This window comes from Culex pipiens, chromosome 3 (assembly GCF_016801865.2).
Source record: "Culex pipiens pallens isolate TS chromosome 3, TS_CPP_V2, whole genome shotgun sequence".
Lineage (NCBI taxonomy): Eukaryota > Metazoa > Arthropoda > Insecta > Diptera > Culicidae > Culex > Culex pipiens.
The window spans coordinates 118,608,542-118,631,741 of record NC_068939.1 but is presented as its reverse complement, the minus strand read 5'-3'; the positions used below and the strand labels follow the sequence as shown (position 1 = coordinate 118,631,741).

Sequence of the window (23,200 nt, the reverse complement as noted above, 5' to 3'; positions counted from 1 at the left end):
TGTAAAGGCTTATGAATTGATCTCAGTTGAAAGGTTCTCCAAATCTCTGAATTGCAAATGTAACATCCTGGAGCAGAACTGTTAAATTCTAAAAAACATAAAAAAAAGAAAGTATTTTATTATTTTTTCTTGTCTAAGAAAACATTGTTCCTAACATCATAATCTATCATTTAAGAAGTGAGCACTTGAAATTCCTCGACATGACCTCAAAATAAAATAATGTAAAATCCTACAGTTCCTTCCTTGACTTGACGAAAAGTACACACTACAAGTTATCGTATCCAATAAAGCAACAAATTACAATTACAATTACAAAATGGGACAGGCTATTGTACAATCATCAGCACCTCTGGAAAGTACTTTTTGCAATTCCGCTGTAAAACTGTCAACTTTTCCTATCCTTCTGGAGAAACGAAACGGTCTACTTTTCCCTACCAAAAATAACAGGAAGCGTTTTTCGTTGTAAGCAACTCGTTGCAAAACTTGTTTTTTTTTTCAGCACTCCGCGTATTTATCCAACTCGTGCTGGAAAAATCTTCTTTTTGCAACTTGTCGCATAAACTATTATTTATTTGATCATTTATTTGAGTGCTGAAAAGTTGAATTATTTTAGCGTTTGACACTAAACTTGACGGCAAATAACATTCGAGCGAAAAAAAATAAATGTTTTACTGACATAATCCAATTCAAAACATCCCTGGGCCTTGTAAAGTCAAGGGGCATGATTTGATCCTAGTGCATTAGTTAAAATTTGGGCATACATTATTTTTTTTATAAGCACTATGGACACCACTTCATGCTACGAGAACTCGCTTTGTCGCAGCCCCAGGGCTTAAGCGTTGACCGATAACTCGTGAACTAGGTAGTTCTCCGATAGTGAAAATATCACAATTGCACAAGACACCGCTGCTTCTGTGACTTTTTCACTATCACAATGTGGGATTTAGGTTGGGACTTCAGGATAGTACAATTGATTTGTTGCTAAGCATTAGCATTTAAAATAAATCTGTATCCTTTCCAAATCTATTTGATGATAAATTTAGTTGCAATTGTTAAGTAAGAGTAATGCTGTCAATAAACTTTGACTGATGTAGAATACTAGGCATTCTTTTATGTCAAATTGTCCATAGAGTCTCGATCAATCAATAATGTAATGATATCGGACAAAATTCGTTAATCTGTTGAACTAACGGTTTTCGGATTATGGTTGTATCGACCATTGTTGCGAATCGAGGAACTACGGATCTTTTGACGTAAATGGTAATTTCTTTGTAAAATCGCGATTCTATCCTATTTGTATATCAGTTCATAAATTTTTATTGTTTTTGATTTAAGTAGTACTACAACAGATAAAGGAATATTTAGTTTTGAACATTAAGTTTAGAGGATTTTAGATTAAAGTTTAGATTTTCAATCCAAAGTAGTTAGCAAATGAATATTTGGACTTAAATGAATAATTGAACATTTTGGACTTATGAATAACACACAACTGTGCATTTATTCTAGAGTCAGATCCATACAGCGTCAGTGTTTATTTGGTCGAAGTGTACTAATTCATTGGCAGATCTGATTCTAGTTGTAATGTACGACAAGACCAAGGCTGTATATCATAGGTACTCGCGATCTTGCTTTGCATTAGTGTGAGTGCATGACTCCGTGCCATTAAAACCAAAACAATAACAAACGAACAATGGACCGTGCCAGGAAAACCAAAACATAAACAATGTCAGTGTCAGTGGAGTGAGAGAGTCAGAGATAACGATTTTGACAACCGCACTACTACACATTCAATCGCGAGTACCTTAGGTAGAAAGCCATGCGACAAGACTACTGACGGACGTGACAGGACGAGGGCCCAGTTTAGAGGTTTCAACATCAACGATGTGCGGCTGGACCACCCACCCAAAAAAAAAAAAAAAAACCAATTCAAAACATATTTTTTCGGCACTCGTCGTATTTATCCATCTCGGTGAAACTCGTTAGATAAGTGTACGACACGTGCTAAAAAAACTTCGTTTAACACCGTGTTATTTAAACAACTTTTGCTTGTTAGGGACCATCCATAAACCACGTGGACACTTTTTTGTAATCTCAGACCCTCCCCCCTTCTCCCCCCACGCGGTTAATTTCTATACAAACCAAATCTTTCTTGTAAACAATCGCTGACCCCCCCCTCCCCCCCTCTATAACCACGTGATTTATGGATGATCCCTTTCAAGTTTCAAGTTGAACTGTTCAGAACTGAAATGATTAGCATAACGAACATTCCCGTTTAAAAAAAAAACACTTTTCCTGTCATTCTATAGTGACGAAATTGCCTACTTATCATCACCAAAAATAACAGTGCTGAAGTTCATTATGAAGCACTAATTTCAGCACTCGTCGTAAATGTACGACTTGTGCTGATTCGGGAATACCCAAAATCCGCAAAAAAAAAAAACGGAAAAAGTCGGAAATTGTTTTTTTTATAAGTCTGGGATTTCAAGCTTTCTAGTTTGAAAAATAATTCTAACTTTTGAATTTTATTAAAATCTTTTTTAAAATGTTCGAATCAAATGCACTAATTAATCAAAAGATTTTGATTAAGGTTTGGCTTAGTGTATTAAAATAAAAAGAATACAGTAAAATTTAAAAAGCCACACAACTCAAATTCAACCGTTTTCGTGTAAAAAATGTAAAAATTTAAAACTCTTTTGAAAATATGAATTAATTCCACAAAAAAATATGCCTCATTAAAAAAAATCAAAAATCTGGTGGTACGGCACGAAGTATTTTTAACTGGATTTATCATTGAAAAAAAATTGTATCAAAAAACATCAAGTAAATAAATCAAGGTTGGTTTACAAAAAAAGTGCAGGTGGTTATGTTACACATGACCAGTATGACAAAGAACTTTGCAAGATGAATGTTGAAATTTTCGATTAGAATGTCCGCTCTCAATTTCCCCATGATTCCCTTATAATTAACGTCCTATCGAACTAAGGGGACGGAAATGGCAAGTTGCTGAAATAGAAATCGAGGTGAAATCAATTGTCTTTCCTTCACCACTCGAAAGTTACCAAGATGCGGGAATGATTTTGCAAGGCTGTTGCAAGCAATCGGCGGCAGTAAAGGGAATTTGAACAGCAGACATTAGATTGCCCTTTACAGGGCTCTAATTGATTACGAGATAGTTATTCTAAATTTCCAGAAACAGATTTTCGCAGCGGCACAAAAAAAATGTGCATCGCAGTAATCTATTCATTACTTCCTGACTAATAAGCAATTTATTTTAACTGCTTAACTTCAGATAATGGCCAAATGCAACTTTTTATGTCCAGTTGATACCCATATTGCCCCAACTCTTACGGTCCGGCAAATGTCCCCCATCGGAACATCCGCGGGGTCTCCGGCCACTCCAGATTGTGGCCACTATTGCCGAAATGTAAAATTTCATGTCCAGTATCAAAAACCATAAAGTTTGATACCCATATTGCCCCAATTTTTACGGTCCGGCAAATGTCCCCCCATCGGAACATCCGCGGGGCCTCCGGCCACTCCAGTTCAGGTGGTGGCCAATTCCAATGATCGACTCCCGCGACTGGCATGTCTTAGCTGGTCCTTGCCTCCAAGCCATCTGCTACCGGGCCACCAGGCCGTCTGCTACCGGGCCACCAGGCCATCTGCTTCTGATGTGTTCTCGTCGACGTCCAGCAATAGAATGAATTTTCGGGACCGACCGAGCCGAGTTTTGTTGGCTCGTCGACGATCCGAAAATTATGAGGTGGAGTGGGGGTGATTTTAGATACATCAATCTCACGTCTCTCGATTGACTGATTGGGAAACGTTCGCTCATCCAAACAGCGTGCACCAAAAAGAGGGGCATTTGCCGAGAGGGTAATTCGTCACGTAACGTTATCGCTTCGCGAAAATTTTGGATTGACACCACGTTTAGAAACCTTAGGACAAAGTTCTTTGTCAATAAAATATCTAAATCCGCAAAATGAAAAGAATAGGTACTTGATAAAATGAATATTAACGCGATATCATAGATATTGGAATATTTACTGGAAGAATAATAACTGTCATTAATTTAAAGACAACAACAAAATTTTAAATTTAGTTATTTCTTCCTTTTCCAGCTCTTGATTATCCCATTCAAAAAAGTGTGTGTGCTTTTTTTTATGTTTAGCCAATATTTGAATAAAATATGCCAATTATGTGAGGTTTGGGAAAAGTCGGGAATTCGGAAATGGTATATGAGTGGCCACCCTGCCCTTCGTTTTCCCGCCTTAGGGCCAATACGCACCTCCCATGAAAAGGGGTCAAGAAATGGCTTTAGGAACAGCAGAACAAAGGAGAGAGAACGATTTCTGGGTGCTTTTCTTCACCCTCTCTAGCTTGCTTTCGCTGCCGCTGCTGCCCATTTGATTTTTTTCTTGACCGGTTCCTTCCCTAGTACGTATACCGCTTTAGTTTGGCGTTTCTGAGTTTGGTCAACTCAAACCAGTGTCGAAAGTATATTTTTTCGATACCAGTACTGAAAAATGGTGTACAAGTCGGACATGTTGTCACTATTCTGTTAGGAATACTAGGTATTTTCGAACCAGAATTGCAAAAACTTCTTACAGAGCGGATTCGTTAATACCAGTTTCAAGCATTTGACAGCTGTCAGTCGTTTCAATTAGCGAATTTGTATTCGCTCATTCGAATGCAGTTCCATTCAGTTTAGCGCATCCGCTCTGAACTTTTTTTTACTGAACCTTTTTTTTCTTATGATATTTTAACATAACAGATTGTTAAGCTTTGATTTTTTTAGTTCCCTAAATTTCTCATTTTGCCTTCCGAAAAATGACACAGAATCGCTCAACACACTTTAAAACAAAAAGTTGCTACTTTTTCGCTTAGCCTAGCCAAACTCTCGAGAGCCAGTTTAAAACTGCATTTATGTACTCTGTAATCAAAAGTAAGAATGTTGAAAAAGTGAAAATCAAAAAGATCGAAATGTGAAGTGATGAAACGTGCGCGTTGTTCAAAATTTTCGTGTAGTCAAACTTTCGGACCACCAAACTCCCAAAACCCATCCTCAGAGGCAAACAAAAAACTCAAATTCTCTCTCTTCTCCACGAAAACAAAAAAAAATCGTCCCTAATCGTTTGGTGTGGTCCACTCGAACAGTCTCTTTTGCTGATATTCACCCTAATCAAATCTCAAAACAGTATCGCTGTGCAGTAATCTTTGTACGTAATTTTGTTATTTGCTGGCGTTCTTCGAAAGTCGACCATTAAATTGTTTAATTCTATCTCAATTGGACACTGTTGTTTACTATACAAAAAAGGACATAAACTACTAAAAAACAATTTGGAAACCCAAAACATTGCCAAAAACAACAAAAAAAGAACACACTAAATATTACTCATGTACGTAAACCTGGGCGTTTAAGTAAGCTGTTGTAACATCACATTGATACTAAACTCGTGTAATACGCAAGTAGGGAGAATAACCGAACGATTAGAGCAAAGAAAAAAAAACGCAAGAGAAGGAGAGATTTCTCGCATTACGTAGACACAAACACCTACCTACAGTAACAGAATAAGAACAACAATAAAATCTAACGAATTGATGTTGCTTTCTTCGATATTTTTGAGAAAACTGAAAAAATAAGCTTTAGTGTGTGTTTAATTTTGAGAAATCGTCCCATTTGGTTGAATCTGTCTTGTTAGAAATGGGTTCTTAAAATTTTCAAATCTTTTTTTTTTCGTAAGTTAAGTTTCAAATTAAGTTCTCATCTAATCTAGGGTACGTTATCCATTAGTGGACCCCTTTCCTATAGTGGACCCTCTGAAGGGTTTTTGATGAAAAAATCAATAATATCACAATTTCAAGCGTGTTGTTGTCTACAAATCTTTTATTTGGCATGTTCAGCATCATTTAAAACAATGTTGACTGACATTGAATTGTCCTTTTCACCAAAATAAGTGTTTTTAATTGGACATCTGAAATCAGCCATGGCCACTAGCATTTTCACAACAAAACTGCATTTATATTTTATGATTGAATTAACTATCCAATCATTTTTTGACTGATTATTTAATTTCAGCAAGTCGAAAAAATGTAAGTTTAAGGAACTGCTTATTTTCGAGCAAAAATTAGGGGGGGCCAATATAGGACAACAAAAATCCAAACTTTTCCAAAAGTGGACCCCTGTTAATTTAACCTTCAAAAATGAAGAAAACTGTGTATTTAAGCAAAAGTTTCTCTTTGATAAACAATTAATGCTTGTTGTTATTAACCTAAACGCATTTTTTTTCAATTATGAGTATAAATATAGCTGTTTTCATTTTAAAAGTACCAAAAATGCTGAAATCATAAAAAATATAATTAATCAAAACTATAGTCAATTGTACTTAACTGAAGCATCATAATTGCAGTTTGAAATGATATTTTATAATAATAAATCAAGAACAAAACATTTTTTTAAAATAAACATGTGTGGTTTTATCAGCAACTGTAAACAAATCTATTGTTTAGTTTCAGTCAACCATTTATGTAATTAATATGGAAAAATGTGCATCCAAATTTCTTTTTTTAATAATTTTTATGTTTGTAGTGGTTTTTGAAACGTTTTCTCAGATCTTTTTCGGAAATAAATGTGTTTAAATGTCTGTTAGGTTTTTTGTTGTTTAAAGCCAAATTTGTTAACAAAACATATTTGTTTATGATGAAAAGTGAGCAAAATCCATCTTTTATTCATTATATCTATCATTAGACCTACACCATGCATCAAAACATCAAATATCGGTTAAATTTGATATAAAAATAACAGTCTGCCTATAGTGGACCCGGGTCCACAATCGGATTATGGACCCGGGTCCACTATAGAAAAAGGGGGTCCATAACAAGGCAAAAAAAAAAACTTTTTTTCAAATGGATATTTTTCTGCTCAAAAACAAATAAACTGATGAAACAAATAGTTAAAATTGTTCAAAAGACTTCAGATTTCATTGTTTTGTACAAAGGGTTATGAAAAAGTGCTTAAAATATTGAAAATTTGTGAAAAATGTGCTTCGGCTCTACTAGGGGGTCCACTAATGGTTAAAATACCCTAATCAAACCAAATGAGATTAGATAAAACCTGGCCTTCTTGTCTTTTTTTAATATTTGTAATGTGCCATCGCAATAGAATGCGTTGAAACATCACAAACGTTAGAGCGGCCAGGCCTACTGCGCAAAGTTTACCGCAGAGCTGATTCGTTGAAGTGGGTGGAGTCACAATTCCTCCAAAAGATACAGATTTTTGAATATTGTCGTTATTTTGGCTACAGCTCCAAAATTTTTATGGAGCCTTTTATGAGTAAACCAATGACACAAAATGGTTTCTTTGGTCATTGGGAAGTCCCCCACAAAGTTTGAACCAAATAAAAAAACAAAAAATGGTCAAAATCGGCCGATTTCGTAGAGAATTGCTTAGCCAATGGATGTGATACATCACCATATAAATTTCAATGATGACACCTCAGCTACTGCTTGCAAGCTCAAAAAACTCTTGAATCGTTCTTTATTTTATTCTAGGATTTTCCTTGCACCTGCCTCGTCGTCGCTTCGATGAGCCAAAGCCGTCCACTTCCGCCCAAAAAGCCCATCCTTCAAAGCTTCTCCTTTCCTGCCTTCCTTCCGTAAAAACCTAGCCTACACATTCACGCAAACGCACGCACGCACACAAGCACGTGTCGTCGGCCGAACACATTCTCTTGCTCTCTCTTTCTCTCAAACAAAAAAATTAAGGGGGAAAATTGGTAATATTTTTTAGGCTTTCATCCGTCTTGCGCTGCAAAACTGAACCAAAGGATAAAAAAATCTAAACGTAATCTAGTTTTGTGGATTTTTGCTCAAACTATTCGCATTTTCCTAAAATAAAATTTAAATATTTATATAAAAAAGAGCGCAGCTTTTTTTCTTGTTTTACTTTTGTGAATTCGCTCTGTGACCTATTTGTTTCGTCGCTCTCCTTCTGGATTAATCCTAAAGAAAAACGCGTTTATTTTTTTCTAATCTTTTTTAGCTCTCTCCTCTTGCCTAGGACTTTCTCCGTCTTCGATAGTTTTGCAGTACTTTCACTTTTCACTGTTAAGAGTGTTTGAGTCGGGTCGGTCTTCTTGTAGTACGATTTGTTGTATCTTTTTTTTTTTGTTGCGCACTTTCGCGCCGGATCTATTGAAAAATACGACAACCAGCGAGTTTTAAGCTTATTTCACCTTTCATGTAAAGTTGCTGAGAATTTGCTATTGGTCATTTTAAGGGTTTTGGTGTTGTTTTGTTGGGTTTCTTGAAATGATTATAAGTTGAGGCTAGTACGAAGCTGCAAGAAACGCAAAATTCCATAAAATAGAAAAATAAAAGTATTGAACAATTTCAAATTTTAAAATTCGGAACTTATAAATTCTTAAATTTTAAAATAAAAAAGCGTCAAAATTGTATAGGAGAGCGTTCTTCTACTAGCTCCATAATTTTCAAAATATTTGAAACTTTATCTTTTTTTCAAATTATTTTTTTTTTAGATCATTTCTTTAAATTTAAAATTTTAAAAATATAAAAAAGCAAAGCAATCCACTTTAAGACCCCCGGGCAGGCCTGCAAAAAGTTTCCAACCCAGCGTACACATGAAGCAAACCAAAATGTCAGTTCACTGCAAGCCTACTGTGTCGATTCAACCACTGCCGCCTGACTCGCGCCGGTCGGCTGCTGGAGAATGAGAGCCGTGAAAAAATGAGCTACACTCACTCAATCCGTGTCATATGACTGACTCGTAAAATCCTCTTTAAACACTGTTTTGACTATTTTCAAACAATTGAATGGTTGTAGACTGTGCAAAATACTTAAAACTACCATAACTTATGTTCAAAATTACATTTCCACGCATAAATACGAACTTTTTGTGTAAAAACTTGTTTCTTTAAGTGTGTGCGTGCAACGTGGAATGAGCGTTGGTCGACTACTGCTTCGCATTGCACTGCCGTTCTACGCATAATTGTCCCATGTTCAAAAAAGTGCAACTGAGAAAAACGCGATTGAAATTTTTTGACCGATTTCTGTGTTTCTACGCATAATTGTCCCGTGGGTTCCTATTCGCCCTATGTGTCCCTAATCGCCCCAGTTAGCAGTTTATCACCCTTATTTGTGATTCTCTTGCTATACAATAGGTAAACACGACATAATGCTTCGTAAAACTATTGATTCCGTGTAAGAAAATACTTGGTGGGACAATTATGCGTAGAAGTTTAACGATGGGACAAACAGACTTGGTGTTGTTTTTGATGAGTTTCCTAACAAAGTACTAGATTTTATGTGTTTTTCGAAAAGTAAACGTCAAACTAAACCTAAAAATGACAAAAAGTCAGAATCGACCAAAAATGACATGGGACAATTATGCGTAGAACGGCAGTGCAGCTGCTCAAAGAGCTAGGGCACTCACGACTGCGCCGGGTTTGTTTATGTCACGGTTTTACGGTTCAGTGAATGGATCTCAAAAATTCGTGTCAGCGTCGCCGATTTTCACGTCATAACCCCTGACATTTTCAGCACTGCCCCCGGGTCTTATGTGGTCTCTGTTGCAAGTTTCTGCTCATTTCTAGGCATCCGAAGGTTATGTGTGGTGAGTCACCCAAACCCCCTTTTACGCAAATGGACCGACGTTTTACTTCCCCATCCAATAGAAGGCGTGGTCAGGCAAATCTCGCTTCGAAAAAATGCCACGGAGTCCGTCTGGGATTGAACCCAGGCCTTACTGAGGTGAGAGGCTACCATGCTAACCACCGGACCGGGCTGAGATTAAAAATATCATATCACTTGAATTTTTAAATTATGTTTTCTTAAGTTTTTAAATGCATGAAAAAATAGTTTTTTTTTAATCGATGAATTTTTAAATTTGTGTAACTTTGTCATATTTTTTTTATTTAACATTAAAATTTCCAACTTTATTATTTTTTTTTTATTTGAAATTTAAAAAACAGTATTTTCAAGTTTTAGTTTATTAAATTTTAAAATATCAGGGTAATTCTCTACCAACTCACACGAAATCGGGAAAAGTTGCCCCGACCCCTCTACGATTTGCGTGAAACTTTGTCCTAAGGGGTAACTTTTGTCCCTGATCACGAATCCGAGGTCCGTTTTTTGATATCTCGTGACGGAGGGGCGGTACGACCCCTTCCATTTTTGAACATGCGAAAAAAGAGGTGTTTTTCATTAATTTGCAGCCTGAAACGGTGATGAGATAGAAATTTGATGTCAAAGGGACTTTTATGTAAAATTAGACGCCCGATTTAATGGCGTACTCAGAATTCCGAAAAAACGTATTTTTCATCGAAAAAAACATTAAAAAAGTTTTGAAAATTCTCCCATTTTCCGTTACTTGACTGTAAAATTTTTTGGAACATGTCATTTTATGGGAAATTTAATGTACTCTTCGAATCTACATTAACCCAGAAGGGTCATTTTTTCATCTAGAACAAAATTTTTCATTTTAAAATTTCGTGTTTTTTCTAACTTTGAAGGGTTATTTTTTAGAGTGTAACAATGTTCTACAAAGTTGTAGAGCAGACAATTATAAATATTTTGATATGTAAACATAAGGGGTTTGCTTATAAACATCACGAGTTATCGCGATTTTACGAAAAAAGTTTTGAAAAAGTTACTTTTTGCGTTTCTCTTTGTTTCGTCGTCCGCGGTCGAGTAACGGAAAATGGGAGAATTTTTAAAACTTTTTTAGTGTTTTTTTCGATGAAAAATACGTTTTTTCGGAATTCTGAGTACGCCACCAAATCGGCCGTCTAATTTTACATAAAAGTCCCTTTGACACCAAATTTCTATCTCATCACCGTTTCAGGCTGCAAATTATTGAAAAACACCTTTTTTTTCGCATGTTCAAAAATGGAAGGGGTCGTACCGCCCCTCCGTCACGAGATAACAAAAAACGGACCCCGGATTCGTGATCAGGGACAAAAGTTACCCCTTAGCACAAAGTTTCACGCAAATCGAAGAGGGATCGGGGCAACTGCTGTGTGAGTTGGCGGAGAATTACCCATTAAAATTTTTATTTTTTGAATTTATATGTTTTTTTATTTGTTTAATATTCAAATTTACCATTTTATTATTTTTTTTCAAAAGCTAATTTAATTATTCAAAAAAATAGGGGACTGTTCCATTACTACGTAACGATTTTTTTAAGTTTTGTTAATTTTAAATACAGGGTTTTTTTAAAGGACCCATAAACTATTGTCTTTCATATGTTTAAAGGACCTATTCAAAAAAAAAACTCTAGAAATGCACTTAAAATTTTACTTTTCTTAATTTTTTTAATTGTAAGTTCTTGAAAATTTTTAAATTGCTTTTTTATATTCAAACTTTAATTATTTTTTTTTTATTTTTGTTATTGTCATCAAGGGTGACATTGGGTCTGCTTACCCCCTAACTCCCCAAATCTGAGGTCACTCCTGATGACGGTATTGTAAAATTTAAAACTTCTAAAGTTTCAAAATTTAATAATTGAATAATTTTTAAGTTTTTAAAGATTCAGTTTGAAAACATAAATTTTTTAAACATTAGTTTTTTATTCCCATTATATTTTTTTTACCTTTCGAAATTGTGAGTTTTCAACCCTTTAAAGACTAAATAAAAAACATTGTTTTTAGTTAATTATGGGAAAATGATTCTTACGACCATACCATTTGGACATTTTAAGGGTGCACAGCAACCAAGGAAGTTGTTGTATTCTTATTCCAAAATTGACAAACTTACGGACCCAATCCTGCAACAATCTGATTGTAAAAATAGGCAAATTTTGTTGTAAATCGCTCAGTAGACAATACTTTAGGGGATGAATAAAAAATTATATTGATAATTCCCGTAGTTTCGAAAATACTAAAATATTTGTAACAAAAATCTTGGTGCAAAAACTCTGGTTGATGTGCACCGTTAAATTTTGGGTCTTATATGACCCATCAGGCCTTAACCCTCTACAACCCAACCCCGCCTCTAGACGGGTTTTGATTTAAAAAATCGTCAAAAATCCATATTCATCCAATTTTTGATCTCTAAAAAGCATTGGAAAGAAGAACTCTTAAAATTATAGAAAATTTATGGGTTGGAAGTTTGACTTGTTTTATGTGACTGTCCATGTTTTTAAAAATGTCATTTTTTTAGGGGTCAACTTTGGCTGTTTTTGTTACTAACATTTCCTATATTTTCAGTAAATTGAAATATGCAGTAATTTTTGTAGTGTCCCAGACTATGCCTCTACGTATTGTTTTACAATTTAAATGATAATGGCGCCATTCTATAGCAGAACATGTGAAATAATAAGCAAAAAATTGAAAAAGTGACTGTAAAAACAGGAAAAAAATCAGATAGGCAAAATGTAATGATAGGAGGTGGTAGAATAGGTCAAATACTACCAAAAACAAACATAAACTAAACAAGATAAATGCAAATTAAAATACTAAAAATGAAACAAGAAAAACATAAAACAAGAGAAGTAAAGTTTTTCGTAGAATAAAAGTTGCTCAAAATGACCTCCTGAACACGGGAAAAATAAAAAAAAATCGAAAAAAATGGGGCTGTAGAGGGTTAAAGGGTTAAATCGAACAGTATTTTTTTCCTGGGCCACGAAAAAAATGGGCAACTCTCCCGAGCTCCGTACAAAGCTATTGCCAATAATAAGTTTATTCAGCAGAAAGAAAGAAAATCAGTTGTTTGAGATCGTTCCAACTACAAATTTTGATAATTAAATTCATTAAACCTAAAAAGTAACTAAACTAAAAACAAAGCAAATAAAGCTTAATTCTACACAATGCTTTTTCGTGTAGCTTGTTTTTTTTTCTTTTTCTTGAAACCAACTTCAAACCGCACTTCAACCCCTCATCTGACCAACAACACCATCCGGAAGTGTACGGTTTAACTTTTGTATGTGTGTGTGTGTGATTGTATGAATTGTAATAAATTATAATATGTCATATTATACCACTAGTTGTCCTACAACATACGAGAGTTTCGAAAATTATTGCCAGATTCCCGCGTAGTTTCCTATGAGCGTGGCCGGAAGTGGACCGCCGGCCGTGAACAGTCTGGTGCCGCTGCCGTCGTAACAGTGCGTGTAGATCGCCGGAACGTACTTGATCTGCTGGAAGTTGTCCATCTCTTCCTCGGGGAATTGTGCCTGGAATTGCGAAAAAAATACCATAGAAACCACAATCCCACTCTTTGCTCTCTTCTAATCTCAGTACTCACTACGTAGCCTCGGCTGGCCTTCAGCACGACCGTCCGGGACGCACTCGTCTGCGACTCGAGATACTTGCCGGCGCGGATGTCGTAGAACATCAGCATCCCCAGCCCCGTGCCGATGGTGAGTATGTTGCCCTGGAAGCTAGCGGACCGGATGCCGCAGCCGCTGTACCGCGAGGCGATCTTTTTCACGGCCTGGTTTGCGCCGCAGCAGAATGAGAGAGAGAGAGAGAGAGGGATTTTTTATTTTATTTTGATCTTGGTGATAGTAATAACGCCCTTGATAAGTTTTAGTATTTATAACATTTACAAGACTAAAAAAGTCTAAAAGGAAGAGTAACATTATTGAGATTTATAAAAGATAATAATGCAATCCAACTTCGATTGTCCAAAGTCCTCGGTAAAATCTCCCTACGGATAATTCAATCACGATTAAAAATAGGGTTTCTTTTTTTTGGGTCGTTGAGCTCCAATCACCAATATGACCCCAACCATGTTGTAAGGTGACTTGGAAATTTAAAACTCAAGGTGGCCAAAATGGTGATGAAATATTCAGAAAATGCGTTTGGTAATGTAACGAGCTATCAACCACTCAAAATGCATGCAATTGGGTCGCTGATTGCATTTAATTCAAATCAAAATTGAGCAAAATAGAAATAAGAAAAAAAAACTGTTCATGATTTGATACACAACTCGACAATTTTTAACCCTCTACAACCCAACCCCGCCTCTAGACGGGCTTCGATTTAAAAAATCGCCAAAAATCAATTTTTCAACCAATTTTTGATCTTTAAAAAGCATTGGAAAGAAGAACTCTTAAAATTTTAGAAAATTTATGGGTTGGAAGTTTTACTTGTTTTATGTGACTTTGCCAATGTTTTTAAAAATGTATTTTTTTTAGGGGTCAACTTTGGCTGTGTTTTTTACTAACATTTCCTATATTTTAAGTAAAAAGAAGTATGCAGTAATTTTTCTAGTGCCCCAGACTATGCCTCTACGCATTTATTTACAATTTAAATGATAATGGTTCCATTTTATAGTAAAAAATGTGAAAAACATGCAAAAAATTGAAAAAGTTACTGTAAAAACATGAAAAAATTAGATAGGCAAAATGTAATGATAGGAGGTGGTAGAGTAGGCCAAATACTACCAAAAACAAACATAAACTAAACAAGATAAATGCAAATTAAAATACTAAAAATGAAACAAGAAAAACATAAAACAAGAGAAGTAAAGTTTTTCGTAGAACAAAAGTTGCTCAAAATGACCTCCTGAACACGGGAAAAATAAAAATATTCGAAAAAAAAATTTGGGCAGTAGAGGGTTAAATTGATGTCAGTAGACGCTTCATCAGTAATCGTCAAGGTAAGATAGATTTAGGCTCCGCTACAATCGACAGAATCGAATTTGAGTGAATTCTCCGACAGTAAACAATATTGTAAATTTGGGTATAAATGCTATGGAATCAACTTAAGGGGTTACATACATGTAGAAAATCTCAAAATTTCATAATGTAGAAATTTATCAAATACACTTAAAAGATGATTTTCAATCACTCCTGAAAGTTTCATAAATATATTTCATGATTGAAGTGAGTAACAGACGATTTAAGCTCAAAATTTTGCCATGCGCAAAGCGAACTGTCAAACTTTGTGAGCGTTTTTCTCTGAACACCAAGTTGATTTACGGGTGCCACGATATCTCAAGATGGGATGAACCAATTGGCTGAAATTTTAGGTGAAGACTCCCAAGACATATCCTGTGTGCATGACGAAGCCCGATTTTGAAATTTTGAATTTTCAATAATTACAAAAATCAAAAACTGGAGAGTTTTTCTATGAAAAACATAAGAATATTTTTATCTTTTTTTAAAATAATCGGCCTCCGTCATGCACACGGGACTGGTTTAATGATGCTTCACCAAAATTTTGAGCCGATTTGGTCAAAGCAGTGTTTAGATATCGGGGCACCCGTTTTTTGAAACTGCTTACTTCAAATAGCTATATCTCGGCAATGATACAACCAAATGTGTTCAAATTTGTTCTGTTATTAAATGAAAATGTATATTTTAATGCCTTGAAACCAGATTTAAAAAAAGTTCAATTGCGTGCTCATAATAACCTCTGCAATTTTTGGCGATTTACATGTATGTAACCCCTTAAGAAACCATGCGCATCTCCTTATTTTTGCTTTGATAAACATGGGTGCGCGATGATTCCATAACATACATATCTCAAGTTTATAATGTTATTTGTTGGCCGGGAAATTACTAAAATTTAATTCTGTCGATTGAAGCGTGATCAGGAAGCCTAAACTTCAAACATTTCAAACATTTTTTTTGTCTAAGGGAGCGTTCTTTTATTACGTAACGCATTTGGGGGGGAGAGGGGTCGGAGGCCGTGTTACGCTCAATACAAAATTTTTACAATTTGTATGGAACAGGGGGGGGGGGGGGGGTAAAAAAAACAGATTTTTTGCATTACGTAATAAAAGAACGCTCCCTAACTGAGACGAGCAGAAAAAAGAAGTATCTTCAACAAGAACAGCCGGATAGAGGCACTTCGTTTTTGACAAAGAACTTTGTCTTAAAGCTTAAGGTACAGTCATCCCACATATTCGGAACACCCACAAATTCGGAACACTTTTGTGATAATTTGTCAATAGCATGCCAAATGTAGCTTTTCTCTCGACCCTACTATTTTTATGACCTTTATTTGGACATTTTATTGCTATTTCATTAGTTAAAAGTAGTACTTTTTGAACAAAAAACTTTACTTCAAGACTATTTTATCCAGAGCAGCAAAACACTGCCTCCAAATTGCCTGTTCCATGATTGTGGGATGTTATTGAGCCTCCCACAATTGTGGAACACCTGAATTTAACTGATATTTTCACAAAAAAAGTTATCAGACCATGGATAAAACATCACTAAGCTTGAGTTTCACTGGTTGCAGTGTGAGAAGTCATTATTTTGTTACAAATATGTATTGCTTATTGCGAGATAAAATCACGTTTCTCCATTGCTGTGAATGACAGGAGATTATTGCCGCCTAACTACCGAAGTGTAAAAATCAGCCAGTTGAACTGAAATTGTGCGTTGATTTGGCTGTCAACTTGATTTGTTTTGAATATTTTCCAAAAAGTCAGCTGAAAACTCAAGGCAACCTTTGACAACAGCCAAAAATTTGTTCTGCGGTTGTCATGCGGCTGTCATGCGACCATTATCTTGCGGTCGTATCACCGCGCGTGAACTCTTATTATTAACGCCCGCAGTAATACTTCTGGAGAGATCCAAAGTTTGTTTACATCCGTAAGAAAAAAGTGTTCCGAATTTGTGGATTTCAAGGGTAAAAGTTTTTCTTCAAAAACTTGATATAAAAGTTAAAATTTGCAGTCGTTCGATACAGCATTCGAAAGATCGCATGAAAAGCTTTCAAATGAAGGTAAAAGCGAATCATTAAGTTCAATTACCGATTTGCTATGATTTTTTGAACATTGGCCGATCTGTAAACTGTTCCGAATATGAGGGTGTGTTCTCATAACTCCAGAATTGACGTAAATTCGCAAAAGACGTCTTTGAATTAACGTCGAACCGATTGGTTTGTGTCTTCGGAAAAAGTAAACCGCTAACGTTTTTTTATAGCGGAAACTCCGCCAGATGGCAGTGATCGCACATTTTCTGTAAATGCTTAGCTTTTGAAAACGACGAAACTCTGGAATAATTTTTGAAAGTAACTTATATTTTTAAAGCCAAAAATATAAAAAAAGACAATTTAACTGATCCGGGTGTTTGGGGTGTTATTCCGACTGCTTAATTTGCGTTTAGATTTTCCATAACCATGAATGTTCCGTTAATCAATCGTTCAAACAAGGATCATCGACCAACGATTTTCAATTCAAGTCTAAGTTTTGACTGATGGGGTGGTTTATGCCAAACTGATGTTAGTAAGTATCAAAGAACTCTGGGTGAGACCGGAGCCAACATTAATTTCTCCGTCAATGAGTTTTTTTTTTTTGTCTAAAAAGCATTTTTGGTATGCGAACTCCATTTTCAGTTGATTTCTAAATGATTTTGTTATTTTCACAAAGTTTCTGTATAAATAATGTGTTTTTATGATTGTTGAATATGTATTTGATTGCACCATTGCACAGGCTAAGTCAAATAAATGATATATATATTTTCTTTTTTCGCATTTCGGTAGATATGAGTTCTGAGACAAGCTTTTTGAATTTTAAGAGGCATATATCTATCTATATATATAAAAAATTTAGACGGTTTTGTTCGAACGCGAATCAATTCAACACGGAACGTCGGATCGAGGTGCTCTTTGATGCGTTGGGTTCGTATAAGTCCAAGGAAGGTTCTTACGCCAAAAAGTAACAACTTTGGCCTTCTGGAACCGATTCCGGAAAATCTGCAGATTGTATGGGAAAAGTTACGTAAAATCAAATTTTGATCACAGGAGGCAGAATAAGCAAAAAAGTTAAAAACGTCAACAAACGAAAAAAAGCAGAACGAAGTTTGTCGGGTAAGGCTTGTTTATTATATTTCATCAATTTTCAATACGAAAGCACCGAATTATTGGCAAAAACGTATATGAAACAGCTATAAAAATTTACCCCAAGGACGGTAAAAGTTATGCATTTGTTTTTCAAAAATACTATGTTTCATTTACCGATGATCTATATTTTAAAATTGTGTGAAAATATTCTCTCGAACGATTTGATTTGCAGTATACATTTGTTAAAATTCCCTGAATCCAGGCCAAACATATGTTAATTGGTGTATTTTCATTGTAAAAAACGTTACTTAATCCACCTTTAGGTGGTTGGTGCCTTCCTCGCATATTTTTATCAAAATATCTGAGATCCGGCCTCAAAAAAAGTTTATTAAAACACTAAAGAATTTATAACTTTTGATAGGGTTGTCAGATCTTCAATCTTTTTAACGCGTTGGAAAGGTCTTTAAATACCATTCTCACAATATTTAGCATGACAGGTTTTCTTACAAAACCACCCTTTTTATAATATTTCAAACTCTAGCCAAATTGTTTTTTTTTTTTTAGTATAACTTTTGAAGTACTTTTCTAAGAGATCGCAGCAATCCTTGGTCGCGGTTGGTTGACAAGAATTTGCGCTCCGCGTTTTTTTTTGGTTTCTCCTCGTTTCGAATTTTTCATCGTGACGTTTTACGGTTCGTGATTTTTAGACTTTCCGGCGGGACATTCCGTAAGAAGTTCTTTCGGTAGTGTAGTGATTTTGAGTGGTACAAGAATTCAGACGGATTTTTGCAGGTTTTCATGTGATTTGGGTGTTGTGAAGAAGTGACACTTTGATGAGAAATCTCGGTCACCGAACGGAGTTTTTTGAAGCCATTTGTTAAATTTTGGTCAGTAATTTCTGCCGATACAGGAGGTGGCCCTTAACCCTTTCAAGCCTGAATTTTGAAAAAAATATTTTTTGAGTTAATTATGGGAAAATGATTTTTATAACCATACGAAAATTATAGGCTACTTTTGAAAATTATCATTTTTGGGTCATATATGACCCATCAGGCCTGAAAGGGTTAAGAGAAAAAATGGGTGGATTTTCCAAGTTTTTATTGTTGTAAAGTTGTGAAAATTGCTGAGGAAAATGTTGAAGGAGTTGAGTAGTGAGTGAAGGGGCGGGAGTAGGCAACGTTTGCTGAGATTGGCGGCTCGATTTCTGAGCGGCTCAAAATGCAGGCGGCTCGAGAAGTCGCCGGATTCGTGACGAAATCGGAATGTAATCGCTGCCGGTTTGACGGATGATGCTGCTTTTCGGGTGAGAAACTTCCAATTGGAAATATGGAGCAGCCGTGACTGACTGGTTACGGTGTTCGCTTTGTAAGCGAATGATCCTGGGTTCGATTCCCATCTGCTCCAAACGAGAAAGATCAGGAAATATGAATTTTTGAAACTCTAAACATGAACGAAACATCAAAGTCGCTTGAACCGGGGTTCGATCCCCCGTCGTTTGGATTGGTAGAATTAGGAATACCACTACTACAAACTATATACGTGCTGGGTCTACAAACTATATACGCGCTGGGTCCTTGTCCATTTGACAAGGGTTCGGAAGTTCTAAATAGCGTTTGAACCCGATTGGTGCAAACGTTCTTCAGGGCGGGGCTTGTCGATTCAAGCTGAAGTACCTCGCGCACGGCTAGCCTGCGTAGAAATGGGTCACCGAAGCTCGGCAGAGCTAACACCTGCCAAATGCCTATGCGAGTTATTTGCATGTATAGGATTTAAAATCTAAAATACATGGAAACAACTCAATTTGTAAGAAGCGACCGCGTGGTCCCGTTTGGTTGGTTGCACACACACACACACACACACACACACACACACACACACACACACACACACACACACACACACACACACACACACACACACACACACTTTTGAAGTACTTTTCTAATATTATTAACTAGGGTCTTGTGGGACCCCACGACGAATCGAATGAGACCAAAATGGTCCAAATCGGTCCAGCCAGTCCGGAGATTATCGTGTGCATATTTTTCGGTGCACGGACTCACATCCAGACACACGCACTGACATTTGTTAAGAATTTGATTCTGAGTCGATAGGTATACGTGAAGGTGGGTCTACGGATCAAATAAAGAAGTTCATTTTTCGAATGATTTTATAGCCTTTCCTCATTGAGGTGAGGAAGGCAAAAAACTATCCGGGCCGCATGGCCAAAGGTTGGACACCCTTGCTATATGATTTTAAATGCAAATTAAAATTGCTTACTTGTTGATGTTAACTTAGCTACATTTGCTGACGATTTGATAAAAAAATACACTTTATTCGGCAAAGTCGATTTTTTTATGGCAAACTATATTTGCGACTTCCATAATGGAGACTTGCATGCAATTTACGTCTGACGTTAAATCATTCACGTCACGACGTCAATTCAAGTGAAAGACGTTTTTAGACCTGAAACGGTTCTTCCACCTGGAAAGTTTGAGGTGGAAATTTTCAAGTTTTTCCGGGAAAATCCTTACAAAAACAACTTCAAATATCTTTTTCAAAGTAAGCAAGCATGTTGACAAAGATTTTGGATGAAAAACATGCGTGAATTGGTGAAAAACTATTTACGTCTACAGATGAACCGGTAACGTCAATTCAACGACGTGAATTCAGGAGTTATGAGAACACACCCTGAGGGATGACTGTACTTGAAGTTCCCGTCGGTGTTTGGAAAGTGGTATGCAACGCAACAAGTCATTGGGACCATCCATAAACCACGTGGACTCTTTAGGGGGGGGGGGGGGGGGGGGTATGGCGATTGTCCACGCTCCATACAAAAAAGTTTTTTTTTGTATGGACAATTGTCCACGAGGGGGGAGGGGGGGGGGGGTTGGGATTTACAAAAAAGTGTCCACGTGGTTTGTGGATGGTCCCATTGCAACAAAAGCGAAAGAGGTATGGAAAACCCGGCGCAGAGGGCGGGGCATACGTCTCCATTCTAAGCCAATTTAACCCGACTCGGTCAGTCCAGGGAAATCATTCTATCGCTGGACGCCGAGGAGTAAACATCAACCTGGACCTGGAAGCTGATGGCCTGGAGCAAGGAGCTGCCCATGCAGAGGCAGGCCAGCCTGAATGATTGAGAGCCAGCGGAATATTCCGGTCACATGACCCGAAGTGGGCAGATCCCTCAGGGCTGTACCGATGAAAGGCCAAACGAGACTGGGCAATATTGATATCAAACTTCTTGGTTTTTGATACTGGTAATGAAAACGGCCATAACCTCGAGTGGCCGGTGCCCTCAGGGAAGTTGTTCCGGGGGAACATTGAGTGTATTCAATAAAAATGACTTATTTGTATAAGATTTTTTGCAAAGTTCTTTGTCATATGGGTCATGTGTAACATAACCACCTGCAGCTTTTTTACAAGAAGGGGTTGGCTATCAAGGTCGCAAATTAATGATTAAACGCTTTCTTCGGTTCTGCATAAAAAGCCCGGGTTTTCCAAGGTAATGTAAATTCCCGCATTTTCCCGCAGTGGCCACCCTGAGTTTAATCACGTTCATTTATGTGTTGCCGATATTCAGACATTAGTCGATTCCTTTTCCAGCAACTCGTCAACATCGTCCAACAACGTATCCAAAATCGGCCCTCGTTTAACACAACATGCTCATGCTTGTATCAATAAATTAAACCACCAACCTGTAACGTCCGCGGATCGAGCAGCAGCGTGTACGACCTGCACCCAACGGCGTACAACCCGTTCGGTTGACACGCGATGCACACGTTCTCCTGGCAGTTGGGCAACTTCCGGGACAGCTTCTGGGAGAACGTTTCCGCGTTGAACAGATGCATGTACCCGTTGAGCGAGAGCAGCGCCAACTCGCGGTACTCTTTGTTGAAGCAGATGGCGCGGATCTTTTGCGCCCCCCGGCACTCCTTCACCGAGATTGGACTAATGTGGGCGTACTGCGGAACTGCGGCGGCGGCGGCGGCGGCATTGGCGACAGCTGCCGACGACGTTGTCGCTTCCTGTCCGTTGCCGTCACCTTCTGCGCCGTCTTTCGAGGCCGCCACCGGAAACTCCATCGTGTCCTCGTTGACACGCCACAGGGCAAGTTTGGTGTCGCGCGACCCGGACACCAGAAACTGATCGTCCAGCCAGCACATGTCAAACACCCAGTCGCGGTGGGCGTTCTCGCCGATGCACAGCGGATCGAGCGTCGGCAGCCGGTAGATGGCAATGTCGGCCGAGTGGCGCGCCCCCGTCGCCAGCAGACTGTTGCTCGGGTTGATCTGGCACGCGTGGATCCCCGACTGCGTGTCTGGACTGGCGCCGCGGCTGTTGGGCAACGTCGGGATTGCGTCCACCTTGCGGGTGTTTACGTCGTACACCATCAGCTTGTTGCACTTGGTCCCGAACACGACCTGCCGATTGCTGAGCCACTGCGAGCAAAACACCTTGTTGATGTTCCCGAGCGCAATCGGCGTTTCCTTGAACATGTCGTGCGTCAAGATGTGCCGGCTGGCGTAGGACGGGTCCACGTTCCGCTCCTCGGTCAGGTCCGATTCCCGGCTGCGCACGTAATCGACAAAGTTAAAAGATGTGCTCAGGACCTGGTGCTGTTGGGCCGGCGTTTCTTCCTCCGAGTCTGAATCCTCGTACGTCACAAAATCGTCCGGTTTGTCCGGCTTCCGGCGCCGTTCCTGCCGCAGAATGCGCGCCCTCGTCCGCCGTTCCTCCAGCCGCGACGGAATGTAGCAACTGGGCCGTATCCCGGCCGTAGGTCTTTTCACTGTTTTGGACATGGTGGTTCACCTTCGGCGGCGGCGACGAATTCGGTTCGGTGGCCTTCCGACTGGGGAGCTCCGCCACCAAAAATGGGAAAATGGCTCTCTTTGTCTGTGACGCAGGGCACTGCCAACCTTTGCCTTTCGTGTAGGCCCACTATCAGAACATTTTGCCAGCGTCTACTCGCACTTCCGGATGGGGGCGGTGACGAATCGATTCGCGACGGAACGAGACCGGTTTGCGAGCACGAAAAGCGTACAATTTTTCAACGGGTGAAAGTTGTATGATTATCAAAAATAAAAACTCGACTGCCGCAGTTAGAGCATCTCCACCGGTGCGCACATAACTGAGTGACTATTTTGTTCACCCACAGCGCTACTATTTTAGTTTAGTCACCCTTCCCACACCGGTCGTTGATAAAACGGGTTGGTAAAATAGTTACAGCCAACCCCACCGGGGGTGAGTATCAGCTTATTTTGACGTTTCGAAATAAAATTTGTTTTAATTTATTGGCATGACCAATTTGCCAAAATCTTCAAAGCCAGAAGTAATTATTTCCAAAAAAAACTTGATTGGCCGCAACCTGGATTGGTCCGGGTTCCCCGGGGGATGTTCCGTTGGAGGGACATTGGCGACACCGTATGGATATGGGC

At 38.0% G+C, this 23,200-nt stretch overlaps 1 protein-coding gene across 1 annotated transcript; it reads right to left on the bottom strand.

Annotated features, from left to right (window-relative positions):
• Nucleotides 1-11,991: 11,991 nt before the first annotated feature.
• Nucleotides 11,992-22,864, bottom strand: LOC120424403 (DDB1- and CUL4-associated factor 12 homolog). Its single transcript, XM_039588503.2, has 3 exons — nt 21,458-22,864; nt 13,261-13,449; nt 11,992-13,189 (listed from the first exon to the last, which is right to left on the bottom strand). The coding sequence occupies exons 1-3, from the start codon at nt 22,562-22,564 to the stop codon at nt 13,031-13,033; spliced, it is 1,455 nt and encodes a 484-aa protein (XP_039444437.1). The 5' UTR covers nt 22,565-22,864; the 3' UTR covers nt 11,992-13,030.
• Nucleotides 22,865-23,200: the final 336 nt, after the last annotated feature.